The 20,008-nt window shown below is 39.0% G+C and overlaps 2 protein-coding genes across 6 annotated transcripts in view; both read right to left on the bottom strand.

Annotated features, from left to right (window-relative positions):
* Positions 1 to 1,516: 1,516 nt before the first annotated feature.
* LOC139295955 (tetratricopeptide repeat protein 39C-like) lies at positions 1,517 to 9,552 on the bottom strand. 5 transcript variants are annotated; one of them, XM_070918159.1, is made up of 15 exons: positions 9,172 to 9,552; positions 7,656 to 7,704; positions 5,964 to 6,092; positions 5,677 to 5,791; positions 5,370 to 5,517; positions 5,115 to 5,321; positions 4,307 to 4,475; positions 4,095 to 4,188; positions 3,906 to 4,013; positions 3,700 to 3,809; positions 3,483 to 3,606; positions 3,301 to 3,398; positions 3,030 to 3,134; positions 2,884 to 2,922; positions 1,517 to 2,340 (listed from the first exon to the last, which is right to left on the bottom strand). In XM_070918159.1, the coding sequence occupies exons 1-15, from the start codon at positions 9,315 to 9,317 to the stop codon at positions 2,251 to 2,253; spliced, it is 1,731 nt and encodes a 576-aa protein (XP_070774260.1). In that variant the 5' UTR covers positions 9,318 to 9,552; the 3' UTR covers positions 1,517 to 2,250. The 5 variants fall into 5 exon arrangements, with proteins under 5 accessions (XP_070774260.1, XP_070774259.1, XP_070774258.1 ...); XM_070918158.1 differs by having other exon boundaries at positions 5,115 to 5,333; XM_070918157.1 differs by having other exon boundaries at positions 5,115 to 5,517.
* Positions 9,553 to 11,052: 1,500 nt separating this feature from the next.
* The window catches only part of LOC139296058 (laminin subunit alpha-3-like), a 53,429-nt gene continuing 44,473 nt past the window's right edge, over positions 11,053 to 20,008 (bottom strand). The window contains exons 62-77 of the mRNA XM_070918339.1: positions 19,653 to 19,797; positions 19,444 to 19,539; positions 19,155 to 19,312; positions 18,946 to 19,063; positions 18,686 to 18,826; positions 18,423 to 18,553; positions 17,967 to 18,101; positions 17,727 to 17,847; positions 15,010 to 15,143; positions 14,706 to 14,886; positions 14,398 to 14,556; positions 14,112 to 14,277; positions 13,343 to 13,497; positions 13,015 to 13,108; positions 12,773 to 12,892; positions 11,053 to 12,393 (exon numbers count right to left, since the gene is read on the bottom strand). Coding sequence (XP_070774440.1) covers positions 12,251 to 12,393; positions 12,773 to 12,892; positions 13,015 to 13,108; positions 13,343 to 13,497; positions 14,112 to 14,277; positions 14,398 to 14,556; positions 14,706 to 14,886; positions 15,010 to 15,143; positions 17,727 to 17,847; positions 17,967 to 18,101; positions 18,423 to 18,553; positions 18,686 to 18,826; positions 18,946 to 19,063; positions 19,155 to 19,312; positions 19,444 to 19,539; positions 19,653 to 19,797 — 2,197 coding nt within the window. The 3' untranslated portion in view covers positions 11,053 to 12,250. The remainder of the gene's footprint in view (positions 12,394 to 12,772; positions 12,893 to 13,014; positions 13,109 to 13,342; positions 13,498 to 14,111; positions 14,278 to 14,397; positions 14,557 to 14,705; positions 14,887 to 15,009; positions 15,144 to 17,726; positions 17,848 to 17,966; positions 18,102 to 18,422; positions 18,554 to 18,685; positions 18,827 to 18,945; positions 19,064 to 19,154; positions 19,313 to 19,443; positions 19,540 to 19,652; positions 19,798 to 20,008) is intronic.

The following is a 20,008-nucleotide window of genomic DNA, read 5'->3' on the forward strand; positions in this document are numbered from 1 at the left end:
TTGACCACCCAAGTATGGTATAGGCATGTATTGGAAAAACTAGAATGTATTTTAGAGATATTTATATATATATATATATATATATATACACACACACACACGTTAGATAGATGGAGTGTTTAAACTGCAGCCTTGGTTTTGTTGTTGGTAGTTTGTCCTGCTGGTCATGAAAACATTTTACTCATCAGCTTCAGTGCAGAGACATACAAGGCCACCACCGCTACAAACAGCTACAATGGAGTGCATGATGCATCCTGAGCACATCCATAGAACTCTGACCCCGATACTTGTGCATGCATACTATAATGCAGTGCAAAGTATTAAAATAGACCATTTGGGAACATTAGCCTTTGTTTTCACTCTCTAGTACCGTGAGTGGTGCAGATAATTAGTGTTTAACTGGATGTGTTCAAAATCTGCTTGTTTGCAGTTGATTGTAACTCTGTGTCTCAGCTGTTTCTCTGCTAAGATGATGGCAAGTAAAATGTTTCTTCAATCTGACAAGAATCATGGCCAGTACTACAACAATAAAATATGTTTAAAATATCATTAAGCCCTAAACGATGTACTGTATAGATGTGTATAGAGACTTAACAGCGTTGCACTCAAGTCTACTTGACTCTGTAGATACAGTAGCACTGTACTGACGCAGGGACACTGGCTCTGCACTTATAGATTTGTGTGTGTGTGTGTGTGTGTGTGTAAAGGTCTTGCCATAGTTAAGTATAATTAGATATATATTCCTAGTGCTATTGGTCTAATTAAAATCCAACAATCACGACAAATGCATGTGCATCACTATAACTATGCAAGCCTTACCTCCTTCACAATCAAGCACTGAATATTCCTCTCATGTTGTGGATAGCTGCTGTAAGTTTTAGTTTTTTCTCCGTTATCACTCTTTATGGTATCAAAACAGAATTTCTATTGTTGCTAAATAAAAGCTTAATGTTAATTGAACTTTCTTGGTTTTGTGTAATTTGCTTGCACATGTGTTAATATATTTTACTATTTGCCGTCTACCCACTACCTTGTCTACCACAGGCCATGTTCTACTTATTATTCCCCTAGAGACTTATCATAAAAATGGTCTTTGCCTTCCTATTTGAGTGATTTTACAATCAAATTATGCACACTGTTCTATTTCACAAGTCCTCCATGGATCCCAAGGGGAATCAGAAAAATCCAGGTTGAAATTCTTGGCAGTAGTTAGACCTGCCCATATAAAGAATTATTTTGTTTTTGCCAGTGTAAAGTTGCCTGTTTATTAGGTGCACCTAGCTAAAACGAATAAGTCTAATACACCAGTGCTGCAGTAAGGTTAGAGAGGTGTTGATTCAACTTTATGATCATTTTGAAGGCTGTAGTTTGTGGTGCAGTTGAACTGTATATTGAGATTTAACATGAGCAGTGTTATTTGTTAGCCGTTAAAAGATAATTATGTATATGTATCTATCACCTTCGTGTCCCACTCATATGACACCTAATCAAGTGTAGTGGATAAAACAATATTCCATTTCACAATATTCATTTTATTGTCTTAAAACAAACAATATAAAGGAGAACCGGTTTTATAGCCAAGAGTAGCACTGTGCACACAGGCCTCTCAGAAGTGGCACAACATGATGTTGGCACATCTATTAAAACTTGTGTTTACTGATTAAAAACAATTGTGCTTAAAAAAGGGACTACGCTAAAAATAAAAATCAGTTTAGTACTCATGCCTATGGATTAGCAAAGCCTTTACAGCACAAATGTCGAAGTCAACAACCAACACTGAGATGGTAAAAATATATCTGCTTCTCAAAGTCATAGGCTGAGTCATTCATTTTAATTGCTTTGTCAGTTAATACTTGATATGTGCATTGCTCTACTTGACCTGACTTCAAATCAGAGGAAGAATTGTCCCTCTGTGGAAGCAATGTGCCTGATGCTTTTCAAAATTAATTTATAGATTTTCATGTGATTTAACTGGCATCTAGTTTTGAAATTAAACATAAACAATAAAATCCAAATTCATGAATTTATTGTGAAATATAGTAACATAAGTAAGACACCTCTTGTAACTGTTCACCCATAAAACACTCATTGTATTGCACACATTTTAAAATGATGCATTGGCTCAGAATATCAAAATAAAAATAAATTAACGAAAACAAATAAAACAGTGTGACATTAGTTCCCAGAATGGCATTGTGGCTATTTTTTAAAGACATTTCTTCCAGTTCTTTCTGAGGTGCTGATAAAATGTCATGGCTGGGCTTCGGCCGTCAAAGAGGCCAGAGCTGAATGGATACGAACATGGAGCCTGTTCTCAAAGTCATAGCCGGCATAGTCCTCCTGCATAGTCCATGATAAAAGACAAAATAGTGATTAAATTGTTTTGATTGTGCTCTGCCATCTAACAAGCTTAGCAGTCTCTTAGCATACTCAGACTGATCAATGCACTCACTGCCCGATCATGTAGCAGCATACCCATTAAAGAAGCAGGGAGCCCACTCCTCCTGTGTTGCAGTCAGATATTGCTGCATCTGCTCAGACATGCAGAGTTTGCAGAGTCAATGCTGCTGCACCTGACATCTCCAAGCTATTCAAGTGGGTGAGGCTGCACCCAGCACACCACAGGCAATGCAAATCCCATTTACTGTACTTGTGTAGACACAAACTGATGTAGCCTTTTGAAACTGCCTTCACCTCTCATCTAAAGCTCATGTATTGGGTATGCTATCACCTGATCAGGCAGTGAGTGCATTAATCTGTAAGAGGGCTCAAATCCTCATTGAGAACCAGTCATAGAACTTGCCACCAACTATTTAACAGTCAAATCCAAATCTTAAGAAAGCATAAAACAAAACCGCCATGCAATAAAGAAACCTACTGTACCTTGGCCTGAAGCATGAGCATTCTGCCCTTCCCTGCAGACTGTAAAAAAAAAAGACAAAATAAAATATTTAGACTATGTGACTTCTCCACTATCTCCGATACGAGAGACAGTCTCTCTCTCTCTCTATCAAACACACAAAACTTGCCTCTGGGGTGTTCAGCAGCACACAGCTCAGTTCATAGCAGGAGTAGGGCTGCACATAAGAGTTGCTCAGACGACCCACCTCATCCCTTGCAGCCAGATGGAAATACTGCAAAAAAGAAAGGAGAGGAAAAAAATCTGTTTTGACACACTTCATCAAAGCAGTTTTCGCTATCATCGCCACAGTATCGTGTAAGGAGTACACTGTTTAGCTGAAACAATCCTACAACTACAGTTGAGTACAGTGTATCTTGTTCTTCACATTTCCTGTGTACCTGAATGGCATCTTTGGTATTTTGAAGACATTTGTTTATGGCACCAAGAAGCAGGTTTTTCAGGCCTGCACATGAGGCATCATCAATCTCCTGCAGGACTAAGCAAAGAGCAATACAGTTAAGCTACGCTTAAACTACAAAAACTGTAGTTTGGTGACTTTCAACATTTTACAATCTGGTACCTTGTGCCATTGTCTGCAGCTTGGCGGTGGAGCAGTTGGGCAGAGCTTTCCACAGATAAAGAATCTCAATCACTGACAGGATGCAGAGCTCTTTGGATAGACTGGGGCTCCTTAGCTTCTCAGCCTGATAACATGCGTGCAAACATACTTCACTGATTTTCATTGTATTTTGCACCGCTAAATTTGCAATAGAAAAGTCAGCTGGATACATACTCACCCTCTTCATGGAGAACAACTCTATCTGATTATTCTTGCGTTTGAAAAGTCTTTGAACATCCTTGAACACAGTGGCAGCTCCCTCCAGATCACCTGTGGCTCCTTGGCACACTGCACAACACAACAAAATATAATGTATGGATTAGGAGCCAATACCAAACCCACAAGAAATGCCCTTAAAGCCTTGTTCATTTGTACTGTTTGTACCTCCAGTTAAATAGGCATAGTAGCACTGGGACCAGCGAGATTCCATCTTCAGTCGCTCAAAGGCTCTGTAGGCTTCGCTGTAGTTGAGTTCGATCATGCTGCACCAACCTAAAATGTTCCACAATCAGAAATTAAGATGCAAACTAGCGCTGAGCAAAGTGGTTTGAAATCTGAGAGGGGAAATAGTACCTATTTCATATAAACACACGTGCTGAATCTCCCTCTGGTCAGAGGCCAGATCTAAGGCATCGCGGAAGGACGTCAAGGCACTACTGATCTGGCACTAGAAAGGGGAACTTTGTGGTGTGAGTTACAGGATGAGACAATTCTGAGCTTTCACAAGTCAGGCGAAGAGGCCACATTGCAGTAGATTATAAGGTTTATTCTTGACTTGTATTTACCTCGAGGCGCTGAACTCTGCCTTTGAAAAACATGAAGAGGGAGGAGTTGGGATAGATAGCCTCCCTTTGTTGGAGAATGGATTTGGCTTCCATCAGGCCTGCCTGTGTGTCTGTGCCATCCAGAGCAAAGAAGGGCTGCACTACTGTGTGGTACCACAAGAGGGCCAAGCTGTAAGGGAAGCACAGGCTGACTATAATGAGTGGGAGTATATATGTACAGCAAAAAGTGTTATTTTCCACTTATAAAGATGACACCACCTGGTACAAAATTAGAAAGATTTGCAATGATTTTTAACTCATTGGTTAAGAGTGAGATTAAACATATTTAACAAATACTGATAAAAATAGTGTTGTTATTAATCGACATTTAGAGAACTTAGTTACATGACTTAGAAGACATGACCAAATGTCCACTCTTGATTTTAAAAAGGGGTTAAGTACAAACATAGTTACCAACGTGTTCTAGAGGAAAGAATTAAAGAAGAAATTAAAAATGATTATCACAGAGGCAGGACCTGGCATCAGCCTGTTATTAAAGCTATGGCCTAAAAAACAATGAATCATTATACAATGAGTTGGTGATGAATATCCTGGTAATTAAAAATCAATAAAATTTCACTAAAGTCATGATTCATGGCAGCTATCAACACGAGACAGTACTTCATCTCACAAAGATGACATCTCCTTTCTTTCCCCTAGAAATTATGCTTCCATTACTTTGTCATATTGTTTGCAACTGAATTAGTTATATCACGTTTCTGTTACAGCCAGAATACAGATACACAAATGTACTCACTCACATACTCACGTAGCTAAGGGGGCCTTCATGTCCTTACTTTCACTGGCATACGCGAGCGCAGACAGGCCTTGAAGGCGGTCGCCAGGGAAGCCCAGTAGGTTGACGATCTTCAGTAGGTGCGGCGGCACCATCGAGATGCAGAGGTGGAAGAGGCCGTAACCAAAGCTGACCGAACCTTTTAGCCGATCCAGAGCCTCTGGGCTGATGCCGTCCAGTCTCTGGGCTGGGCTGGGCCCGGGTGAGGAGGAGCGGCTGTCGCCGGACGGATCAGAGGAGGACAGAGATGAAGGTGGTGTTGCTTGCTGTTCAGAAGCTCTTCTTCTGCTGCCCTCCTGCAGGTGTGTGATGTCGCTGTAACATTTGTTGTACATTTTCCAGGCTTTACGGAGGATCCAGCCTCCTTTGATGTATGCTGTCAGGAGATTGAAGTTGGAGTGAGTGAAACATGCTGTCCTTTGCAGAAAATGTGCAAAACTCAGATTACAGAACTGCAAAGTTCATTATTTTCATTTCACACTGATAAATGTGAAGTCTTCATAGTTTAACTAACAAGTACTGAACGTTTCCTTACCTGACAGCTCTTGTTTGATGAAAGACAGCACTGCAAGGTAAACCTGGCAGTCTGCAATGATGATCTGCCTCTGGAGTCGGTCCACTGCAGCCACCCCCGACCTCTGAGAGTCCATCTGCCCACACAAACACCTCACACTTAGAGACTGATGTGACACACAGACATGTCGGCAAGCTAACGAACAGCAAACCTGGACATTATGGCCCAACATAAAATGCTCCCTTTCAGGCAAATTGCATTTGTTCTATATCACTCAATTACATTAAATGAAATCAAGTGTTACTCACACTCCTCTTGATCTTGTTTTTTATGGTTTCAATGACACCAGTGTTTTCACTCTCACACAGTTTCTCTGTAGCTTTCAGGTCTTCAAAGGCCATCTGCATTTTCTCCTCTTCAAACGTCATCATGGCATTCTACAAAAAGGAGGCCAGATAAGTAACGCTGTTATTTACACACAACTACTCCTAAATGAATGCTGGTGGATCACCAGGTCTTCAAAGTGAAGCAGAAAGCCTCATCCAGAATTAAACCCTGGAGTCCACAACAAACAACACCAAACTGTACTAATCACTCCCTTTTTGCTTTTCAGATTTCTTACAAAGAAACAATAGGCAGGAGTCCTGTATTTTAATATTTGTTTGACCTTTTCGAACTGCTGAAGGCAACATGATGCCACCTGCACAAAACCAAAATCAGTTCTGCTTGTCCACTAAAAAAAAAGGGAAAAAAAAGCTTCATTTAATTTCTAGGTGGCACGCTGCTCATACATCTGTAAATTAAAGACAGTCGTATTGTGAGGTGGAATATGATAGATTCATAGATTTATTCAATATGCTAAAAATCTAATTATTGATTCATCACTTACAGATAGAATAAGAAAGTAGAATCGTTAATTGGCCAATTTAATTCACTTTTTATTCTTTTTCATTGGTTTCGTGAACATTCTAATTTAATGAATCAAGTTACAATAGCTCTAAATTGGTGAGTATATTAATTGATTATAATTAAACACTGTGAAAATCTATATTTACTCTGGTGGAACACTCCAGGCTCTTTTTTTTTTGAGTGATACATTACAGAGGGAAACAATTATCCCTCAAGGTGAAGAATCCAACTGTTACACTGCCTGCACTAACATTTACATTAACAATGTTTTGTTTTACTATTATGGTTTTCTTGAGAGTTTCTCTGTGCATGTGTGCTGAGGTCTGAGGTATCTGGTAGCCTTTGCTAACTCAAACAGGATATGTAGTCTTGTTATGCGTTTTGCACATATAAAGAGTATGGTCTAAACCGAAGCTAGCAGCAAGTATTCCTCTGAGATGAAGTGAATAAAGGTTTGTTAAATGACTACTGCATCTCACCACCTACAGCATGGAGTACATGGTGGCATCAACTGGCACCATATTATCAGTCAAGAGGACGTGGTTAGCTTGTTATTAGGATTATTTGTAATGAGAAAAGGTATATATTTGTCCAAAACATATGTGTATTTTATCTGCTGACAAAGACCTGGTGATATGGTAAAAAGCTCCAGGACAAGCGAATAAGTGAACCTTGAGTAAAAACTGTTTCGTCAACTCCTGTTTCTAACTTGCACAGTGCTCTCTGATCATGCTTTTCGTTGTTTATTTGGGAGCGTTGCACTGTCAACTTTTGTTCCTATTGAGTTCCAATCCACTTATTGACAAAGGAAGGCAATTCACAATTAAAACAAATCTTGATGAAAATTGGATTGTAAAAATACCATTTAATAAAAACCCTAATTACACCTAATTAACCCTAGTCACACCTGTTTTTGTGCAAGAAAAAAATAGGACTCTGGCTTTGTGCCAAGCAGGAACACAAGGGAAATTCCTTGAACCTCATTATGAAACAGAAATGCTTTTTACAGGACAATTTACAATAATTTTTGTCAGCATTTGGACCGCAATGTAAAACTTTGTTCTGCAAAAGGATGTTGCTTCATAACTCACCAGAAAACTCACAAAACTGGCCCCGAAACTCATCAAAGGACTGTGATTCCTGAAACAGAAGGTGAAAAACAGGTGACATGTCAGTGAGAGACGGGCTGCGTGAACAGGTAACAGATCTCGAGGGCAGTTCATGGGTGGAGTGACAGAAATGTGTTCAGCCTGTTTCATGATTCACTGTTAAGACGTGAACAAGTTGAGGAACAAGATGACAGCCGGACAAAAGCAACTTGATTCAATGGGAAAGTGGTGATTTCAGTCCCTACATAGCGTTGGTGGTAATTTACCTACTACCTTACCTAATCTCCTACACCCATAATGCAACACACTATGTCACATAATTCTCAGTTTCTTTGCATGTGTCTGTCACTTCCCTCCATCTTTTTTGGCTGATGCAATCAAAACAGGATGACACCTAGTGCTTAACGCAATTAGTGGAGGAGGTGACATTTAAGCTTCCACCAGGGGTCAGGACACATAGGGGTTGCCCTTCTGTGACATCAACACTCAAGTTGAAAGCGAAACCCTTCCTCAAGCTAATCAGCCCTAATAACAACAGCACAACACGATTGAGGGACGTATACAAAATCCTGCAACCAGCAAGTGGTCTATGGTCAGAGTATGTGCTTTACAGTAGGGCTTGAAAACAAAGTCAGGTCTACTTGTGACCCATCACAGCTTGCTTACAATCAGGTCAACCAAACCTCATGTTTTTTCCATTGCTTTATTTGAATAGGCTTTTAAAGAAAGGTTAAAAAAAAATCTAGTACTTCACATGAATAAAAGGGGAAAATTAGAGTTACGTGTGGAAAAAATGAATATTATTTAGCATAGCAAAAATGTTTATTTCAGCTTTCCTATCCTGTTAATTGTCTCACACTCCCTCAGATTGTGGCCCACATGGGAACCACTGGATTGGAGGATCATTTGCAAGTTAAATTTTACATTTGGACACTAAATTACATCCAACACACAAACCTAGACAGGTGCAACCATCCAACAATCAACACTCAGTTGTGACAAATTGAACACAAACCTGATCAAAGTAACTGACAGCCATTTGAAGAGCATTTCTTCTTTGAAAACATTTGAATATTATTTAGACTGATGATGGTCACAACATTGGTAGCAGCCTGTCGCCACACCGCTAAGAGCAATACTATTACATTAATAAAGACATTATACTGTTTGAGCATCACTAGTCACACTCTGGGTGTGGATATTTGCTCAGGGTATTTAAACAAGATTCATCCTGCTCGTGACCAGATCATATGGTGCTACAAGCGTGACAAGGATGTTGAGGTTTTGTTTTGCAGGCCAAGCACAGACAGTGGTGAGGGGGAGTCATGTCATCATGGCTCCAACTCGTGCTGGTGGACCCCATTAGTTTGGAAACCTGAGCTACAGTTGTCATAACGTGTAACAACCCCCTGCAGAGAGTCTCCATCACTGAAATGTTCCCCAAGCGTCAAAATAGACAGAATAGTAACAGAAAGGTTGCTCATTGTCTCTCACAGACCTGTATGTCCTGAAGAGCTCGTCGCTCTCCTTGAATCCATTGTTGAGGAGCATATTGATTCCTTTCAGTGCCAGCTCTGCGTCGTTGATACGGTCCGGCTTCTCCTCCTCCACGCTTCCCGGGGATGGTTCTGTCGGGTCCGCCATTGAGATACCCGACACCGGAGGTGTGGAACTGAAGGGAGGGGAATGTGCGGTGTCGGTACGTCTCGTTAGTTAACTTACTGTCAGAATAGTCTCAGCCGGTGGCGCAGTTTTCAGCAAACGCAGTCATATTCATATTCTTAAATGAGGAGGGGGATATGCAAACAGGTTCAAATAACTAACCGCTAACAACATTAGTGTGTATGCTAGCCGTTTACTCAGCGGTTGTGTTGCTGTTCCGTATTCTGCCGCCTGACCGGTGGTTCGTGTGTTCCCGAGCAGACAGGAAATGTGCTGCCTTTCAGGACTATCGGAATTATCGCTTTTCTGATCACATTACAGAGACACGACACTGCGGGTGACCCAACAAAGCTATAATCACCGAGATGGGGCTTTTAAAAGGACAAACGCGTGAATGAATCAATGGTGGAGCTGTGAATATGTTATATGCTCATATTATTGGTGGCGTACAGGATTCACATCAAATTCTGTGACCCGTCATTTTCTGTCACCTGATGTTAACTATAATTCCTCTACACACTTTCTTTCTGTCATACTTTATCACATACTTAATTTTGATAGCTGTTACCAAACGTGGTGCTTCATAAGAAAGACTAAAGGGTCGACCAGATTATGCGATTGACCGATGAGGTATTAATGCTTATGACAGTTTCTGTTTTTACAGCTAGCAAAATTTTGATCAATAATTTATTCTTCACAGCAATAGGAATTTCTGACCATATCCAAATACTATTTTGTGGGAACAGCTATCGTTAAAATATATAAGTATATATATACGTATGTAACAAAATCATTTCCTGTGGCAACATAACTAAAATACATAATTAGGTCACAGAATGTGATGGGTCTCTGAATTTGGTGCAACCCTTGTTTGCATGGCTTCACAAAGTCCGTGAAGGCAGCATCAGAGTGGGCGTGGTGGCTCCTGCTTCTTCAAAGAGCGAGTTGGAGAAATAGCTGTAGTCAAGGAGACCAAGGACCAAGGAGGATCCAAAGGAACCAGCAAGTTTTTAATGTTATGTTACTCCTTGTCAGGGCCGCAGGTGTCGGCTAATTTTAGAAATACTGAGGTCAGGAGTCCAAATTGCCCCTTACGATATTTTCCACTAAATTAACATAGTTCTAAAATAGTACATTTGTAAAAAAAAAATGCTAAAATAGTTCAAATGATTTTTGGTACATTTAAGCTCCCTACATGATGGTCTAAATGCTGTGTATAATTCCGGTGGACACATGCTAAATTCCTTTATTTTACCTTAATTAATAATTATTGTTTACTAAAAATAGTCACATTTAATAATAGTGCTTTGAAAAAACACGACATGTAATTGTAGTATGTAAATGTATCCTCAGGTCATTAAATATCCCCATATTCCCAGAAACAATACTGAGGATATGACTTCAGTGTCCTTATTGATAACAACTGCCCTGTTCTTCTGTTTATTATAAGAATATTATGATTCCCTAAGGGCCACAAAGGGTGTGTCAACAAAGAGGAAAGCCCTGCTTAGAAGTGTAATTACTGAACACCACTTTATCTTAACTTATTCTAGTTCAAACTGAATCACCCATACTCCTATGGAGGCATATGGAGACAAATCAACATTAGGTACTGTATTCCAACACAGTAGATCTTTCTCTTACCAATATTAAACATGAGACCTATTCAAAAAATGTTCAAATTATATTTGTCTAGTTTTACAATCAAAAGTATACACATTTTGCTGAGTATAATTCAACAATTAATCCCAGATGTCTGAAAAAATGCATGTCTCAATACCTGTAATAATGTGAGATGTCACAATGGTCACAAGTCAAAAGATATTTTTCAAAACAGATTACAAAAGGTTTTACAAATCAGTGGTCACAGGAGAGGAATGCATGTAAAAATATGTCCAATCATCATGCATGTTTTTTTGTTTTTTTCTTATACCACAAATGTTTCCTCAAATGTACAAAGCAGGTAAGTAAACACTTGCTGGGGAATTTAAATACATCAAATACATTTTTTTTGTTATATTACTTTCAACTTTACAGTAATGTGGGCTAAATGGTCCCAAACACGACTGACCAGAATTGTGAGATTTATGCTAATGTAATCTATATTGTTTCTTCAACTCATAGACAATGCTCCACAACTTTCAGTACATGCTGTCTTCTGGTGTGACTGACGTTAACAGCCACACAGAACATCCTCATATATGAAAAAGGAATGCAAAATGGAAAATGAATTCAGAACAACAGTTATAAAATATGGGGAAAAAACTTGTGGTTTCATGGCCTGTGTGAAGACTCCATGTCTATTGAACCAGTTAAAATGCAGCATTCTACATGCTGGCATGTGGATATGAAGATAAAATATCTAGGCAGCCCCTGAAATGTCATTGAATTGAGCACCGTGGGTGTAAACGTAATTATTCTAGTATAAACTTGTGAGTCCAACAAACAAACAAAAACAAACATGTTGATCTCCATCAAAGCACCATCACAAAAGGCATCATCTGTTTTCTTAAAGTGCTGGGTTGCTCATACTGCAGCCCTGACAAATCACAAGCATATTCAGTTGCATTTGATTGTCGACAGAAAATGAATGGACCAACACACCAGATTGTAACAGCTGTTGGAATATGCATTTGTGAATTGGTGCCGTGATACATGATTTCATCACAAAATAAATACAGAAATGTTTAACCGAGCAGCAAATATTATGAACCTGTAAGCTGCTGCTCATATCTCTATTTTTACACACACACACACACACACAGACTCACTCACACTATAACACACTTCTCATAATATATACATCCTTACACACAGACACATTCTCTGTCTTGGTAACAGATTGCACATGGTTGGCGGTGGTGGACGTGGTCCCAAAGGTTTGTTAAATGATGATGCAGTGAGACGCGCTTCGTTCAGCCCGGACACTCTCTGAGGTTGACCGGACCGAACACACCGGACAGCCTGTCGAAGGAGACCGAGTCGCTGTTGATCGTCATGTCCTGGATGCATCCCACAAAGGACGTCGTGACAGGGAGCGCCTGTTGAATTGACATCTCTGCAGCAGAAAGGAACATGTGGCGAACTGGTAAGTGAGTACATTGTAGTGCAAGTGCATGTTAACTAACATGAACTTGGGGATTTAAATAGGAGAATATTATATGTAGTTATATTTTAAAAGCTTCATAGTTTGAGGCTTGCCCTTAAGAACATATGATAGTTGTTTGTTACTTATCAAGGGGACCCACACAATAAACCTCTGGCTTTTTTCACTATACTGGCATATCTCTCTCTCTCTCTCTCTCTCTCTCTCTCTCTCCCTCTACGACCTTTTCTTCACATTATTATACTGTATAATATATTATTTTGCTGTGATATTTTCACATTTTCTATCAATTTAAGTAGATTAACTCTCAGATTAACAGATTAATACTCACCAGGAATGCCGCCCACGTACAAGGAGTCTTTGGTCAAAGTTGTAATGGCAGATGGTGGTCCAATCTTGTAATTGTCTATTGTGTCCACATGCAGCTGCACAACATTTTTCCTCTTGATTACTAGAAGACAAATGGACAGTGACTTAATGCAAAAGACAATTAGTGTTTTAATAGGTTCTAAAAGCAGTTGTAGTCTGTCTTGAATGATGTCTTCTTTAATGAAGTGACTGCGTGCGTTTTACCTGAAATTTTATGAAACATTCCATCACATAAAGAAGCTTTTGGCTTCACCGACACCATGAACTCCCCTTTTCCATTGTTCACTTGTGCCACTACCTGTAAATGGGAGCCAAACACACTTTAAGAAAAGACACCTTTTCAGTCAAGATTAAATTTAGGACAATAAAATGGAGAACAGAGTCCAACATTAGCAGTTCATGTTTATTATGTAAGACGTGTTTTTCCAATCCAGACTCAGTTCAGCTAAGTCTTTATTTTCCCCAAACTAATGGCCAGACAATAAAAACACCTGACGTGGCATCATTAAAGTGACATACTGTCAGGCCTCACCTCTCCTCTGAGCATGTACACACTGAGATAGTGGCCCATCGCAGGCCCATATCGGCTCCTGCTGGAATCACCAACGTGTAGCAGGAGTCCATTCAGACTCCGTGGACGAATATTAAACAGCAGCTCAAAGCTGGAGCCCACAACAAAGGAGTCATCTGAAATACAGAAAGCAGGTATCATCGCGGTTGTCATCATCTTATTATTATTTATTATAGACATCATAATTTAGACTGTAAGTAACAAGACAACCATGAAATTAACATATCAAGGAGACTCTTTCTTACGGCTCTCATAGTTTCTTAGAAGGAACTGACATGTAACTAATTTCCTAGGAAGTGACTTTGAAAGGACTATCTAATTTGGTACTAATTATAGAGAAAATGGGAGATGGTGTTCCTTAATTAATTAATTTCAATTAATATCTAGTGTGTAACTTAGAGAGTGTTTTACTCAGTGCGCAGTAGGTGAGTTGAACATGCAAAAATACAAAATGGAAAAATTAATAAATATGTACAATAAATATAAAAAAAATACATTAATATTTACTTGAGTAAAATGGATCCAAAAGGGAAACCACTGACATGTCCATTGATCTTAGCAACTTTTCTGATATGTCTACACTACTAAGTCTTTTTATTTCCAATCATTTTGGGTCATTGATTTGTTTAGGAGGAGGAGAATCATGTGGATGAAGCTGACAGAGATCATTTATAGTCATTAGAAATGACTCTGCAGTTTTATCAGGTTGTTATCAGAGAGATGTACTCACTGATAACGACATGTGCTCCATTCCCTGAGAAATAAGCCCCTCTCTGTGTCTGTCCATCGAAGCAGGGACCAGCACCATGGTTTGTGGTTGGACTTGACATGGGTGCTCCGTTCATTTTAAAATTGCGGATGCAGCCAGACACACTTTGTTTTGGTAGGGCCTTCGTCTAAAAGTAAAAAAGATATATATACATTACAATTTGTTAATGAATTGATTGTGTGTGTGTGTGTGTGTGTGTGTGTGTGTGTGTGTGTGTGCGCTTGTGTGAATTGACTTTTTATTTTACCCTCAGCTCTTTGTGGAGAGACTCTGGGGCGCTGCCCAGGTACACAGGTGACACAAACTGCTGCATGGATGTCAACACAGTGTTTGTCAGCTGACCGTCCTGGGCTCTGATCCCATCTACAACCAATCGAAATTTCTTCTTCTCCAAACTGAATATGACCTACAGGCAACATATTCACCATACACATGAAGAATAAAACAGTATGAAGCCTTGCGTTACAATGTGGATTGAGTGATTCCACGTTTTTTAAATTTCAAAATAAAAGTTTGCTTTCGTCTCAAAATACATGTGATTAGTAGTCCACTCACCGAGTGCCACTTTCCATCATTGTATTTCTCCCTGTTGAAGATCTCCTGCTGTTTGCCTACAGACAGCCTGATCCTGCCTTTGGATATGTACAAAGCGAGATGAGAGCGCCCTCCTCTGGTAGCAGCAAAGAACAGCAGGCCCTCAGACGCTCGAGTCCTGACATCCAGAGAAAAGTGGGGCCTGGGGAGGATAAACAAAGACATCAATATGATGTAACTGTAGCATTGTTCTTGAGACTCAGCCAAGCACATCTTTGATTTAGAAATTTTCCACAGAAAGTTTCATGTAAGACAGGTTACTCACCTGGGCTGCAGGACCTGTAGTGGAAGGCTGTAACTCAGGCTGCTAGCAGGGCCGCCCATGCGATAAGCATGTTGAACCAGGGCTGGTAATGCACACGCTGATAGACTCTCATTGATCACCTGCATCACACCATCCTAAAACAGCACACACATAAACAAAAGAGACACTCAGCACAAGGTGGTCCTCAAATCATTGTTTGCTCTTTGGGAGATCTCCAGAGGGGTTCCACTCTGTCAATAAATAAAGATGTGAGGGTACAACAATGTGTAGTGGTAAGAATGACAACAATCAATCATGGAAAAAATATATAAATAATATGTATACGGTCTTAAATTGGGGCTCCATGAAACAAAATATCTTCTAAGCTAAGTTTTACTCACAGGTGAGAACACTCAGGACGTGTTGTTACATTGAATAAATGAATTCAGGGCTTCAACTAATGATTAATTCGTTACCATTTGTCTGCCGATTATTTTGAAGATTAATGGACTAATTGTTTGGCCAATAAAATGTGAAAATAGTAAAAAATATCCTCTATCCAACAAAACCCAAATATATTCAATTTACTATCATATAAGACTGAGAAAACCAGCAAACATGTCAATTGCGAAGGTTTTTTCATGTTTTGCTTTTAAAAATGACAAACTATAATCAAAATTGTTGCAGATTAATTTTCTGTTGATCTACTACTTAATAAATGCTGTTTTGCAGATCAGAAATGCAGTAGATGTCTCCCAGAGAGAGTTAACTTGCAGCATGTAATAGACAAATTTTGACAAATAGCAAAAAGTATAACCTGGAAGGTTTCATCAGTCATGTAGTTAGTATTGATGATAACTGGTGGGTCAGTGTGGATCTTATAATTACAGCTACGAAATAATACATTAGATTGATGTTGGTTACTCTGAGGTTTTTACTATCACAGTGAGTGTCTTGTAGTAGTGAAGCCCCTTGAAACTTTCTATTTGCTCAGAGGTGTGTTTGGTTGCAACATAGTTAGGGATTGTGCTTGTTATACTGTTCAATACAGCATTCGGGAAAGTATTTGCTTATTCAGTTTGACACACACTCCATTTAACGATAAACTAAATTATAAAACTGTAAATAGATTCGAAGACCTTATTTATAGGACCCATGTAGTCCTGATACTATAGAAAACACCAATAATGGACAAGGTTCAACTTGCACCAAAAATATCATATTACACACATAATATATTACATAATGCAATATGAGAACCTCATGACTGAATTTCAAAGCACTCATGCTGAGAATTCATTATTCAGGCAATCTATTGTGGGTCAGGGGCTGTTGGAGAATAGACTGTGGTAGTGATATAACCTCATTTACTCCAAATCAAATACATAGAGCTTAATAAATGATGATGGACATGCAAGATTCACAGATATTTGAAGGAATTATGTTGTGTTTTTGAGAACAGAATTAAAATGTGTCTGAACACAGTGAGCTCTACTAGACTTTGCATATTTCACTGTGAGGCCTAGCCTAGCCTTCAAATACCATCATTTCATCTTGGGAAATGCTTCCAAACTTCTCATTGGCTGCTTAATTTATTATAATGTAGATCAGTGTCTCTCAACCTTAATGCTGGGATCCCATTCAGAGTTTCAAGAGATGCAAGACTGATAAATTTAGATTTGGTTGTTAAGTCAAGACACATTTATCAAAATCTTTATCAAGGGCTTTTCTGGCCCACAACAATTTAAAAAGTTTGAAATATATCACTTATGTCCTTGTCCTTAGAATAAAAGTATAACGTATGCCACAATCACATCTACATAGATTTTGTCAGGTAAAAGAGGCTCATGGGCCAGAAAATGTAGAGAAACTCAGATGCAGATCCTGTTGTGTTTGTTGGATATTAACTGTAATGATTAGTCATTTTATTTGCCATTGATATAATTTTATAATCAGGTATGTTTGTGTCTGAGTGCTTCCATTAGGTCTGGCAGTAGTGAGTTAGAGGGCACGTGCTTGTGAATGACTATTAGAAATGACTGAGTTACATGAAAGAATGAAAAGAGACATGAGTTGATTTCAAGCTTGTTATTCACAAGTTTTTGTTTGTAATTACTGGATTTTTTTTAAATAGAATAGACAGAGATACAATACATTTAATAGTTCTTATGATTATTGGGAATGTTGCATGCAACGTTTTTTATTTAAGTACACTGCAGATGAATGAGCTTGTGCATAAGCAACAGAACATTGTGGTGCAAGGTGCCAGTTTTTCATGTCAATATTAGATTCTTGTCAGCATCAGCAGGTCTTAGGGCTCCTCCTTCTTCATCTCTGGAAATAAGGCAGCAAAATATAATGTAAACAATGTCAACATAAGACAAACACTGGGTGATTAATTTGCCTTCAACAGTAGTATTATACAGTAGTTTCACTGTACAAACTTATGGAAGTTACAAAAGAGAGTGGAATCAATAATTAACTCACCATGATCATAACGTACATGCTAGTTTTGACACTTAATACCTTGAAATAAGATGGATTGCTCTAGTCGTTCAACAATAATGTCACTTAATTCAAGGAAAAGTTGATTTGCTTTGGAAGTTAGAAACTTAGAAGTTTCATTATTTCATCCTAAAGTGAGGTTTTCCCACCTATTTACAGAAACAATATCAGGATTACTAAAATGAATATCTCACTGATATGGATTACAGTATGTATGTAAGACAAACACTCACCTTCTTAGAGATGCGGTCCAGCATCTGTTGAACAGGACTGTCAGCAGTACACACATCCAGAAAGACATCTCCAGAAGCCTGGAAGGTGCTGAAGTCCTCAGCCTTGTACAGATTGTTTGGCCTGAAAACAGAACAAATAACAGATATAATATAACAATAATGTACGTTACATAAATCGTTAAATAAATTAAGGTATTTTAAAATGATGCCGCTATGAAACTCAAAGTGAGGGAATATTACCGTCTTGTGTAGAGGTTGGAAATGCAGCCTTTGAACTTCTCTCTTCCCAGGAACAATGAGCTGCCTGTGTCGGTTATGGGAATGTTGCCGCCATGCTGCTGACCCTTGTCTTCGTCGTCAATCATCAGCTCAATCCTGTTTGGAAAAATCATCATGGTATTTTTTGTACACAAGCTTTAGATTCAAGCAGTTATTGAGTGTTTGTCAGACTTTGTTAATTTTTTATTTCATTGTATTTGATAAGTGTTTGATTTCAATTGCAGGGCGACAGGCGTCACTGTCAATGTCCATTTTCTATTTATGGATAACTGAGCTCATATACCTGCTTGTCAGTCACTGGAATAACGTTAAAATCACATCAAACCACAGACTAGTTGTCAAAACAATGTTAAATATGTATGGAAGTTTACATTATTTATTATATGTTTGAATGTAGAATCATTGCCTCTTTCATACCTTCCAGCTCTTCTGGTTACAGTCAAATAATGCCACTGGTCATCATGATACCGTTTGTTTGATCTCCAGATCTTGTTGTTGAAACTGAGAACCACATAGCCATCCCGCAATTTAATATCAAGCCCATCAGCCTGGAAGACAGAAGAAAAGAAAAAGGTTTTAAAATCTGACCAAGTTCCACCTGCTGTCTCACAGAAATCTAATCTCACACAAATAAAGTCACAATTAAAGCATCAGATTTCAAAATAAACGTAAGGACTGACCAGCTGTTTGTCCTGCAGAAGGAGACCCTCATTCTCTGTGCTCTTGAATCCGAGCGAGATAGTAACGTCGTCAGCCAGACTGAAGCCTGGTAGGTCAGCTGACAGGGAGCTCCCCAAGCTGAACTCTGCTTTACGTGTAACCTGGACAAGAACATGGACATTAGACATCAGTTGATTTGTTGACACACAAGCCTAAGTGTGGCTTGGGCAGTGATATGAATGTTGGTAACTGCTTTGGGATGCAGAGGTTAACGTCCTACCAAGGAATCCTTGGGACAACCTTTGCTGATGCCCACTTGCTCAGCAACAGGTTTAAAGGCTTGATTCAGCTTCAGATTCTTCAAGCATCCTTTGAATGGCTGCATGGTGATGTTATCTCTGTGAGGAGGAACAGAAAATCAAGTTATTCTCGATAAAGGGGGATAAGGCTGACCACCTTACTCACAACACATTCTTGATAACCACATACCTTTCCCTCAAGTCTTGTGGGGCACCGCCAATGTAGTATTCTTTAAATTCACTGTTGCTGTACGTAGCTTGGGCTGTGGCCACGTCTTCTTTGGCCATCCGGACTTTCATTACTCCCTTGTTTGTACTGACGATGAGGATTTCAACCCAGTCATTTTTCTGTTGAAAGGATAGAGGAGCAAGATGCGGTTGAATTAATGCTTCTTTATTTACAAATGTTATTTGGCTGAGTAATGGTAATTGTCAAGGAGGAGCCTGAGTGATTGCAGAAAACAAAAAAAGTTTCTTACCGGGAATGCTTTCACATTCTTTGTAGCTGGTGCTTGGAGCAAATTACTACGTATAAAAACGATGCCCTTCTCCATCGTCACAGTGAAGTAGTTGTTCTATGTTGAAGAGAAAATAGAGTAATCAAATGCTTGCAAATAGTACATATAGTTCAATTAAAAATGCATCAAAACATAAGATATGTAAAGTAACCATATGAACAATAATTTACCTCACTTCCTATGTATAAGAGCAGACCGTTTTCTGAACGAGTAAAGATGGTCATACTGATGACGAGGGTAGAGGATGTTTTATCTATAACCACTTTGCCGTATCCAGTGCCCTCATAGTAGTCAGAATCCATTGGAGATACATATCTGGATAGAGGGGAGAAAAAGTCAGAAAATAATATTTTAAAAATCAGATTCTGGTTAAAGACAGATAGTCTTTGCTCATCTGTCTGTCACTTAAGACAAAGATTTCACACTAAACATGTTTACTCTGTAACAAGAGTGCAGATTACACATCTGTTTGTTCTTTGTTCTTTTGAAATTTCAAAGAATTTTCCATCATTTCTATCCCGACGTA

Source organism: Enoplosus armatus, chromosome 14, assembly GCF_043641665.1.
Source record: "Enoplosus armatus isolate fEnoArm2 chromosome 14, fEnoArm2.hap1, whole genome shotgun sequence".
Taxonomy (NCBI): Eukaryota; Metazoa; Chordata; class Actinopteri; order Centrarchiformes; family Enoplosidae; genus Enoplosus; species Enoplosus armatus.